This window comes from Ochotona curzoniae, unplaced genomic scaffold (assembly GCF_017591425.1).
Source record: "Ochotona curzoniae isolate NIBS_2020 unplaced genomic scaffold, NIBS_Ocur_1.0 scaffold_2453, whole genome shotgun sequence".
NCBI classification, from domain to species: domain Eukaryota; kingdom Metazoa; phylum Chordata; class Mammalia; order Lagomorpha; family Ochotonidae; genus Ochotona; species Ochotona curzoniae.
The window spans coordinates 8,089,116-8,099,826 of record NW_024467094.1 but is presented as its reverse complement, the minus strand read 5'-3'; the positions used below and the strand labels follow the sequence as shown (position 1 = coordinate 8,099,826).

Below are 10,711 nucleotides of genomic sequence, written 5' to 3'. Positions count from 1 at the left end.
TCCAGAAAACAAAGATTTCAATAGAATATATGCCTCACAAACGAGTTTTCCTTGTCTTTTGTTTGACCTAGTTACTTGCCAAGGCAGCAATATTAAAGAATTTGCAAAGTTTAAGAAGAATTTGCAAAGGCGCATAGCGTTCCTGCAGGAAGTTCCCCAGATAAACGGCATTGTGGGTTCTGGGGACACATGAGTCCAAAAATGTGTGTGTGTGTGTGTGTGTGTGTGTGTGAGAGAGAGAGAGAGAGAGAGAGAGAGAGAGAGAGAGAGAGAGTGTGTCAGGCGGGGGACGGCAACCTGGGCGAAGGCAACCTGGGATAAGCTAGGCCACGTGGTATGCTGCTTCCTCTCTAGCCCCAATCCCTATTTGCGCCCCGGTCCATCCCCCTTCCACTAAGTTGGGGTTTGCACGTCCTGTTCCCGCCTTTGGGGGCAGCTGAGGCCGTGCACTGGGCTGCGGGACCCAGTGGGGCCCCCAGAGCGATGTTAGGCGGGGTTATTTGGAAATGCGCCACCCACACCCTGATCCGGCCCCAGATGGGGTGGGGAGGCTGTGAGGGTGGGGGGACGGTGTCTCGGACTCTTATTTAACGCGTCCCCTCATCTGCAGGAGCGATACCTCTCTGGACAAGATGGGTGTCTATCGCGTCCGTGTGTCCACTGGGGTCTCCATCTATGCGGGCTCCCAGAACCAGGTGCAGCTGTGGCTGGTCGGCCAGCACGGGGAGGCGGCTCTGCGGACATGCCTGCGGCCGTCGCGGGACACGGTGAGCGGGACAAGAGAGGGATTGCACCCCAGAGCTAGGGTTGGTTATATTCCAGGGCAGAAATGCACTCAGCTCCTCTTTTGGGAGCCAGGAAGGAGGGGAGGTGAAGGAGATGCCAGGTTCCCGCAGGAGGGAACGCTCTTGCGCTACCTGAGCCCCTGATCTCTGAGCGCCCCTCATTCAGCGTCCCAAATGGCTGGAGCTGCACCAGAGCTGCACCATGCGAAGCTGGAGCCAGGAGCTTCTTCCCGGTCTCCCACGTGGGTGCAGGGTCCCAAGGCTTTGGGCCGTCCTCTACTGCTTTCCCAGGCCACAAGCAGGGAGCTGGATGGGAAGTGGGGCTGCCAGGATTAGAACTGGCACCTGTATGGGATTCTGGCGCTTGCAAGGCGAGGACTTCAGCCGCTAAACTACGGCGCTGGGTCCCACCTGGCCTGTTTCTAAAAATTATTATTTTAAAGCTGTGACTTAAAGACTTCTCTTCCTTTACCAGATCTCCAACCCTGCTGTGGGCGGGCTGTGGGAAGGGTGGTGGGAAAGAGGCAGGGGATGCCCTCCACCTCCAACGCACCTCTCGGTGGGCTCTGCTCTACCTGGCCTTCACCCAGCCTGCATTCTCCTCTCCTTCCATGAACTCACCATTCCCATTGCCATCCCAGCTCCCACCCGTGCCTCTGGGCCCGGGGGGGGCTCGCATCCCAGCGAGATCTTTCCCTTGCCTCTTGGGGATCACTCCACCCTCCTTTCTCCATCCCTTCCCTACCCCGCCTAGACCTAATCGAGGCTCAGTCCTTGACCTCGGTGCCCTGATGCCCTCTGGCGACCACTAGCGTCCCCCTGAGACCTGTGTGGTCCTCATCCCCCCTTCACCGGTCTTTTGCTCCCAGAGCTTTAGAAGCCAGAACGATCGTCTTCCCCAAACTGAGTCCCCTGGGGGGATCTCAAGCCTGGGAGGGGGTCTTCCCCCACTCAGCTGTGCGGGGCTCGGGCTTTTCCAGTCTCCCGCAGGGCAAGGGGAATAAAAGGGAAGGAAGGAGGGCGTCCTGTCTTCTTCTGTTTCCCTACCTTTGCTCCATAGTTGGACTGGGACAGGGAATAGGGATCTTGAGGCCAGCTGCTTGAGATACGCTCCCGCTCTGGTCCAGAAAGCTTCCTGTGCACTGAAGGCTCAGCAGAAGCGTCCCAGAGCGAGCCCCGCTGATGCTGAGCCGCCTCTGCCTCACAGGAGGAGGAGTTCAAGGAGGATGTTTCGGAGTTCCTGGGGCCGCTGCTGTTCGTAAAAGTGCGCAAAAGACACTTCCTCAAGGAGGACGCCTGGTTCTGCAACTGGATCTCCGTGCGGGGCTCCGGGGCCTCTGACAACGAGTTCTGGTTTCCTTGTTACCGTTGGGTAGTGGGCAACAATGTCCTGAGCTTGCCGGAGGGCACTGGTGAGCGCTGGGCGGGGAGCCAGAGAAGCTGGGGAGCGGGTGCTGCGTGTGCACAGAGGGTGCAGGGCGGGGGTGGGTGGAGGGTGGGGGTGGTGGCGGGAGTCGCCATGGCCTTGGGAGCCCCAGGGTGAGGTTTGAGAGTTGTCAAGAGGCGGGTTGCTGCCGGAGCAGGTGCAGAGCGAGGAGGAGGTGGGGACCCGTTGAGGACAGGCTCTAGGCAGGGATGGGCCGGGTCCGGGTGTGGCTCCTAGGGAGTCAGCGGTGCGCGCCTTTGGGCTTCCAGGTTGCACGGTGGTGGGTGATTCTCAAGGATTGTTTAGGAAGCACCGGGAAGAGGAGCTGCAAGAGAGGAGGAAGCTGTATCGGTGAGCAACATCCCTCCTGCCCTCCACTGCCTCGTTCCCGGGGCTCCACTGGGAGTCTGTGTACCTAGGGTCACTGTGCCTCATCTCATTTCTACCCCCAACAGGTGGGGTAACTGGAAGGATGGGTTAATCCTGGGCATGGCTGGGTCCAAACTGACCGACCTCCCTGATAACGAGCGATTTCTGGAGGACAAGCGAATTGATTTCGAGGCTTCGCTGGCCCAGGGGTGAGATAGCAAAGGGAAGGGGCTGGTGGGAGATGGTGGGGACTGCAGGGCTTGCCGCGGGACCAGCGCAGTGCCCGGAAGCTATGACATTCAGTTCCACCAACAACTCTCAGTTTCTTGGCCGGCTCTCCTTCTCCCCTGCAGGCTGGCAAGCTTGGCAGTGAAGGACTCCCTGAACATTCTGGCACACTGGAATGATCTAGATGACTTCAAAAGGATTTTCTGGTGTGAGCGGAGCAAATTGGCTGGTCAGTCTTCCTCACTGGGAAACTTCTCTCAGTCCCCCTCCTCCCCACTCCCCGCCCCATCCCAGCAACTCAGAGAGGACCAGAAGTGGGAGACCAGAGATCTGGCTCCCTCTGATTGGCTGGCACCAGGTGGAGGATGGTTTGGGGGTAGGGTCACTGGAAGGAGCTCAGGGCCCCCAGTGAGCTCAGTGCTTGCCATCCCCAGAGCGGGTACGGGACTCCTGGAAGGAAGATGCTTTATTCGGGTACCAGTTTCTCAACGGCGCCAACCCCATGCTGCTGAGGCGCTCCACCTGCCTTCCTGCCCGCCTCCTGTTTCCTCCGGGGATGGAGGCACTGAAGGCACAGCTGGAGAAGGAGCTGAAGGTACCAGAGTGCAGGGCATGGTGGGTGGGTGAGGACTGCAGGGCCCCACTGGCTGCTGGTCACCAAGGCAAGCAGTCCCGAGAAGGTCAGCTCCATGATCTTCACGAGGACAATGGAGGGTGGAGAGCAGGTGCAGGATGTGGGATGATCAGCAGACTGAAGATGAAACACACAGCTGGGCCTGGGTGGCAGCAGGGACTTGGGAAGACTGAAGAGCAAGAGTGTTAGGAACAGAGGGCTGTGGTTGAGAGAGAGAGAGAGAGAATGAATCCTGACTGGCTGGGATTTGAATCATGGCTCTGCTGTGCATAAGGTATCTGAGGTGTTCTGATCTTTGTCAATTCCCTCTTGTGTGAAGCGGGGGCTGCTAAGGGCCATGTGTACACATGTTCCACCCTCGGTACAAAGCTGGTGCAGGTCCCACAGGGCCATCAGGGTGGCGAGAAGACACCGGGCACTGATTGCAACCCTGGCGCCTCTCTCACACATCCAGGAAAACACGCTGTTTGAAGCCGACTTCTCCCTGTTGGATAACATCAAGGCCAATGTCATCCTGACCTGCCAGCAGTACCTGGCAGCCCCGCTTGTCATGCTGAAACTGCAGCCTGATGGGAAACTCATGCCTCTGGTCATCCAGGTGAGCGCCTGGTGGCTTGGGGAGGGGCTGCATCTGAGTTCGTCAGCTACTGTCTTGGGAGAGACCTCGCAAGGGGCACTGGGGTGGGGAAGCAGGCCATGTCTTGGACTTTGAGCGGTTGGAACTCCAGCTAGAGAGCCAGACTGGGCAAGTGTGAATTGAACTCCTATACTATAGCAATCCTGGAGGGATCCTGGAGGTGGAGGGGTCCTTGGAAGATGCCCAGGGCTTGATGAAGCAGGTGAGAGGGCAAAGACCTGTCTCCAGGGGCAAGGAACTTAGGAAGAGTTTCCTGGTAGACAGCTCGGTTGGGATGCTAGAAAATAATGTGTGTGGGGAGCAGCCTGAACCACACTAACGAGTCCAAAATGTGGGGGTGGAGTGGGGTGGGGTGGGCTATTGGGGGGAAAGGCTGTTGTGAGAGGAGCTGTGAGCCAATGATGCAGGCAGCTGTGGTCACGAGGAGTTGGGGAAGGGGATGCTAAATGCCAGATGACAGGTCTCATGGTTTGGTGCTGATGACAGAGTGCTCAAGGTGCAGGTGGGTAGTGGCTTTGGGGATAGATGGGCAAGGTGCCTGGGCATGCAGAAGCAGATTCAGTTAGCCTGGACTGAAGCAGAGAGGAAAGGGAGTGGTTGGGGAAGGGGACAGGCCAGGCAGTTGCAGAAGAGAGACAAGCAAAGGGGAAGATGGGAAAGATGGCCAGAATTCTAAACAAGACAGTGGGATAAAGGATATGTGTCCACTGTGAGCAGAAGTGGAGGCTGGAGAAAGCTAGGGAGGCACAATTTCTTGGGAGGCTGAAGGCAGAGCAGGCTCCAGGTTCATGGACCCAGTGGGCAGGAGGGGATGGGAAAGCCACAGGAAGATGAAGACAGGGGAGGAAGTGGGAGGGGCCCTGGTCCTCTGTCCTCCTCCTGCCCACCTTCCCGGGCCTTGTCCCCACTCCAGCTGGAACTGCCCAAAATCGGATCGTCCTCGCCACTGCCACTGCTCTTTGTGCCCACGGATCCCCCGATGGCCTGGCTGCTGGCCAAGTGCTGGGTCCGCAGCGCTGACTTTCAGATGCATGAGCTGCAGTCGCATCTCCTGAGGGGACACCTGATGGCTGAGGTCTTCACTGTGGCTACCATGAGATGTCTCCCATCTGTACATCCCGTCTTCAAGGTAACTCCTGCTTCCCTTCTCACCTGTCAGCTGCCCTGGTGCCCCTCCAATGCTCTATGGAATGTCAGGGGCTGGGCAGCGCCAACCAATGGGAGATAGGAGCGTACTGGCACAGGGGCGGGGCCTGCCCTGCATCTTCAGCAAGCGCCACCGGTGGTCACCTCCCAAGGGAGTGGAGGTGATTGGGGAACGGATAAGAAAATGGTTGCATGAAGCACAGCAAAACAATATAACAGATAATGTTCAGTTGGTCTTTAAGGAGTTTTGGGAGAGTGCACAGGTTGGTTAGAGGGGCCCTGGCCCACATCGGGTCTCATAGATAGAACAGTCTTTCCTTAGTTGAGATACACAGAGGTTGCCTGCTCCATGACAACAGCCACTCAAGATTTCTGGTCACAAATCAATTAGGCAAAGTCCCTATCTTTTGGGATGTACAGGCTCCATAAGACAAAGTGACAACAGCCTGACTTGTAGCATGCTCAGCTGGTGAAGGGCAGCAAAGCATGGCCATGTGACAAAGGCCACCTTGAAGAGATGACAGGGGGAATGGGGCGGTGATGAGCCAGCTGTGAGTCAGTGAAGGAAACTCAGGGTATCAGGTGGAGGGACACTTAGGGCAAAGGCCCCAAGGCAGGAAACAACTCAGCTTGCTTAAAGAATAAGAAGAAGGGGATAGTATTGGGCAATGGGAAGATGGAGGAGGTGGCGTTCTGGAGGTAGACCAGGTGTCCCCAGTGAGGTGGGTCCATGCATTTGCAACTAGGGGAATTATGAGAGGGGAGGGATAGAAACATTCTCCTGTGTTTAATATATAAGGCACAGGTATAAAGCGGTACACCGATACACAGTATCTATGTAGCATTACAGTTTCATGAGGGGGAGGTGAGATTAGGGGAAAAAACGCTCTCCAAATTTCATTGGTGTGACAGAGAAGAAAGGATTTCAGAAACACTGGCCTAAACCTATGCAAAGGGGGGTGGTTTCTTTCCGAGAGGATGTGCTTGGCAGGTGCTGTGTGGAACCGCCAGGCCAAGGGGGATGTGCTGATAACTCTGGGTATCAGGGCCTCCCCCTGCCCCAGCCTCAGGGCTGTGTCTTCTCACTTGGTCCTTCCCTGCTCTGCCCTTCTCCCCGCTCCCCCTGCCAGTTGATGGTCCCTCACCTGCGATACACTTTGGAGATCAACGTACGGGCCCGGAATGGTCTGGTCTCGGACTATGGGATTTTTGACCAGGTAAGGGGAATGGGTGGGGACATCCCAGGGGCTCACCATTTCGCCTCTGGCTTCGGGGCAGCTTGATGGGTCTGACTCTGCCTGCTGGTTCTTGCTCCCCTAGGTGGTGAGCACAGGCGGCGGAGGCCACGTGGAGCTACTGAAGCGTTGCAAGGCCTTCTTGACCTATCGTTCTTTCTGCCCCCCTTGTGATCTGGCTGACCGGGGGCTGCTGGACGTCCCGTCCTCCTTCTATGCTCAGGATGCATTGCGGCTCTGGGAAATCACCTCCCGGTAAGTCAAATGGGGAAACAGGTGGGGTGCAGGTGCAGGCACGGGTGCAGGTAGGGAATAGGAAGCCTGAGGCCTGGCCCGGCGGAGGTTTCAACTCTCTTGCCCGTGTCTGTCTTGCTCTACGTCCCCAGCTATGTGAAGGGCATCGTGGATCTCTACTACAAGACGGACGAGGCGGTGAAAGGTGACCTTGAGCTGCAGAACTGGTGTCACGAGATCACAGAAATTGGACTGCTCAAGGCTCAGGACCGAGGTATGAGGGGCTCTTGTCCTGAGGGCTCAGGACACAAGACATCTCCCTGGAATGCTCCTCAGGTCTTCGGCAGGCCTCCCACACGCCGCCTGAGTTCTCATGCCCTCTCATCTGGGCACGAGTCCTGCTCCCATCCCAGTCCTGGAGGAAGAACCCTCCAGGCATCAGCTGCTGTAGAACCACTGGGCACTCACAGATGTTTAATCAGCGGCTCTGGGGCGGCTGAGCCCTTGCTTGCTGTGATAGCCCATTTCCATGGTGTCCGTGTTTCATTGTCGCCACCCGGGTGAGGTCAGCCAGTCTCATGAATGCCTGAGAAACAGATATTGCTGACTTGCGTGACACAGTATGAACCAGCGCTAGCACCCCACCTAGTAGGACCCTCCTCTGCACTCAACTCCCTGTCCTCCCACAGCCCCCAGTCTGTGTCAGTCTCCACAAAGCTTCCAGGCACCTTCCCACCTGTTATTCTGCTCTGTGTGTCTCAGTCTCCCCGAACACTGCCCTTACTCCCAGCTCCCAGCTCAGGCTCCTCTCCTCCCTCACAGGGTTTCCCACCTCTTTGCAGTCTGTGGCACAGGCTTGCCACTTCATCACCATGTGCATCTTCACCTGCACTGGCCAGCACTCCTCCGTCCACCTGGGCCAGGTACTGAGCAGATGGAGGTGGGGGCAGCTGAGAACATCAGGCTTGGAGTTGGAGATGGGGTTGCGTGCAGGTGGGCTAAGGTGTTCTTAGAGCTGGCAGGCCTCTGATTTTACATTTTCATCTCTTCTAAGTTGGACTGGTACACTTGGATCCCTAACACGCCCTGCACCATGCGTATGCCCCCACCCACCACCAAAGATGTGACGCTGCAGATGGTGATGGCCACATTACCCAACTTCCATCAGGCCTCCCTTCAGACGTCCATCACTTGGCAGCTGGGCAGGCGCCAGCCCTTTATGGTGAGAGCCAGGGCTGGGACTGGGGACACTGGGCATGGCAGAGTGGGGCTCATGTGACTCCAAGCTGCATTTCCTCTCCCCACCAGGTGCCTGTGGGCCAGCACCAGGAGGAGTATTTCTCAGGCCCTGGGCCCAAGGCTGTGCTTCAGCAGTTCAGGGAGGAACTGGCTGCCATGGATAAGGACATCGAGGTCCGGAATGAAAAGCTGGACATACCCTACGAATACCTGCGGCCCAGCCTGGTGGAGAATAGCGTGGCCATCTGAGTGCCCTCCTCCCCTCCACTGCTGCCCCTGACTCCTACAATCCCTTCCAGCCAGCCACAGGCCCTCCCAAACCCTACCCTCTCTGCATGTCCCACCCTCCCCTAAAAGGATTCCCCTTCTCCTTGACTGCCTAAGCTTTGGGGTGAGCACCATGTACTCAGAACATTGTAAGGTTCCTGCCTCCCTCCTTCCCTGTTTCCCTCCTTGCTTCTTCAACTCTCGCAGATGGCCAAGAGTAGCCACATGTATTGCACCAAAGTCCAGAATTAAGTTGGATCATACTATAACGCATGCTACATGTTTTATGAATAAATGTTATCTTGAACCGAAAACCAATGACACAAAGGTATTTTCAGACTAATGGCCACACACACACACACGCACACACACAATAATCCAGAGCAAGCTATTTTAAATAAAGTCTTGGCAAAAGAATATACAACAATAGAAAATGTTTCTCTTTCTCACCTGGTAGGATTTAGCTCATGTCCTGAAGTTAGACACAGCACAGGGCAATCCTCTGACACAATAATGCTTCCATGTCAGCGCTCCCATAGGAAATGACAAATGAAGCAAATGAACAAGTGATGGACAGGGGGAGGGAAGGAGGGGTGCTCCCAGCTGCCAAACTGTGTCAGTATCTTGGGGTGGGGATGTCTAGTTGATGGCATATTAGAAACTCTGCTGTGGAGAATGTTCTGAGGATATTGTTTGAGTGGTTTTGATAGTTCTGAGATGCTATTGGTTTTGATGCTCCAAGATTGAGAAAATCCTTACATAGTCCATTGGCTGACAGAGTCCACACCAGTGCATCCACTCACTCAGGCACCTGCTGCCAAATCTCGGCCAAAGGAGTTGTCCAACGTGTTCTGCTCTCCATCTTCTGACGTGGCACTTGATGTCCTCTGAGGGTCCAAATGAGCTGACCACCGCATCCACCATATGCACCTGGGCATGCCTTCCATTGCACAGGCGTCAGCAATCAAGAAGATCCTGTCTTGATACGTGCATTCCAAGGTCGACTGCAAATCCTATGGTCCTCCCTGTGGCCAAAGTTTTGAGTCCAGTGGTCTAGTTGGGGAGTTCCTCAAGAAACCTCACCTAGGGTGACCCCAGACCTGATCCTTCCCAGCCAGTACAGGGTCAGGTTCAGTCCATCACTCATATAGGCCTATGTACACACTGTTAATTGTAGTTGCCTAGTTCTGTTCCTATGTCCCATGCAAGCTGATAGATGTTGTGACCCAGCCCAACCCAGTGTGCCACCTGGCCCTTGTGCATACCAGCAGGAACTGTAGTCTAGTTGGGGTGACCCCCAATAACCCTAACTAGACTCACCCTCAGCTCTGGTTCGTGTGTGTGCCAGTATGTATAGCAGAATATTCCAGTCAGTGCTTGGCGTACACTGGGGCGTTATGTTCCCCCAGGTTTGGTGTCAGCGTCCCAGGATGGAAAAGAAATGTATTCATCTGGCATGTGGAATCCTGACCACCAGCCAAATGCCCAGCCCTCTTGGAAAAACCTCTCCAGCTTGGCAAGGCGCAGAGAGAGGAGCGCCAGGTCATAAGTGCACTTGGTGATCTATGCTCCTCAGATGCTTGAAATACTTTAGGCTTAAATTATGGACTCTGGTAGAAAAGGGAACTTTTGAGTGAAAAAAGTAGAATTCTCCACTCATAAACGATAGGTAAACTTTTGTTTAAGGCCTAAGCATGAGGTCAAAATAAGGACAAGATTCACATAAATAACTGTGTGAAACATTGTGGCTAAAGATCTCGCCTTGAACGAGCCAGGATCCCATATGGATGCTGGTACTAATCCCTGCAGCCCCACTTCCCATCCAGCTCCCTGCTTGTGGTGTGGGAACGCAGTGGAGGATGGCCCAGCTTTGGGACCCTGCACTTTGCATGGGAGACCTGGAAGGAAGCACCTGGCTCCTGGCTTTGAATCGGCACAGCACCGGCAGTTGGGGTCACTTGGGGAGTGAATCATTGGACAGAAGATCTTCCTTTCTGTCTCTCCTCCTCTGCATATCTGACTTTGCAACCAGACTAAATGACTCCTCATGCGTTCTTTTAAAAAATGCCAGCATGAGGCTGGCATGATGGCTGAACTGGCTAATCTTCTATCTCCAAGCACCAGCATCCCATAGGAGCACTAGTTCATGTCCTGGCTGCTGCACTTCCCATCCAGGCCTCAGCTTCTGGCCTGGGAAAGCAGTGGAGGATGGCCCAAAGCCTTGGGACCCTTCACCCCTGTGGGAGACCCAGAGAAAGCTCCTGGCTCCTGGCTTCAGATTGGCTCCCCTCTGGCCGTTGTGGCCACTTGGGGAGCAAACTAGCGACAGAAGATCTTTCTGTTTCTCCTTCTCTGTGTAAATCTGCCATTCCAATAAAAATAATAAATCTTTATTTAAAAAGTACCAGCATGGATTCTCTGTGTTGACAAAAGAAAATAATTCCTTTTAGAGGACAACTGAATTTTGTGGAGTGATCAATTTCAAGTGGTGGTAAAAAAAAGAAAAGCTTT

The 10,711-nt window shown here is 55.1% G+C and overlaps 1 protein-coding gene across 2 annotated transcripts; it reads left to right on the top strand.

Moving 5' to 3' along the window:
- The first annotated feature begins 558 nt into the window (after window positions 1–558).
- Window positions 559–8,509, top strand: ALOX15 (arachidonate 15-lipoxygenase). 2 transcript variants are annotated; one of them, XM_041000878.1, is made up of 14 exons: window positions 559–767; window positions 1,993–2,197; window positions 2,457–2,562; window positions 2,667–2,789; window positions 2,934–3,037; window positions 3,243–3,403; window positions 3,897–4,040; window positions 4,993–5,208; window positions 6,356–6,442; window positions 6,546–6,715; window positions 6,847–6,968; window positions 7,517–7,617; window positions 7,749–7,916; window positions 8,003–8,509. In XM_041000878.1, the coding sequence occupies exons 1-14, from the start codon at window positions 633–635 to the stop codon at window positions 8,180–8,182; spliced, it is 2,022 nt and encodes a 673-aa protein (XP_040856812.1). In that variant the 5' UTR covers window positions 559–632; the 3' UTR covers window positions 8,183–8,509. The 2 variants fall into 2 exon arrangements, with proteins under 2 accessions (XP_040856812.1, XP_040856813.1); XM_041000879.1 differs by having other exon boundaries at window positions 562–767; window positions 2,481–2,562.
- Window positions 8,510–10,711: the final 2,202 nt, after the last annotated feature.

What these genes read in the sequence shown, in the direction of transcription:
- ALOX15 (XM_041000878.1), top strand. Translation starts at nt 633, where the DNA reads ATGGGTGTCTATCGCGTCCGTGTGTCCACTGGGGTCTCCATCTATGCG. An exon ending in TGCGGCCGTCGCGGGACACG is followed by an intron (nt 768 to 1,992) that starts GTGAGCGGGACA and finishes TCTGCCTCACAG; the next exon opens with GAGGAGGAGTTCAAGGAGGA. An exon ending in GAGCTTGCCGGAGGGCACTG is followed by an intron (nt 2,198 to 2,456) that starts GTGAGCGCTGGG and finishes CTAGGGAGTCAG; the next exon opens with CGGTGCGCGCCTTTGGGCTT.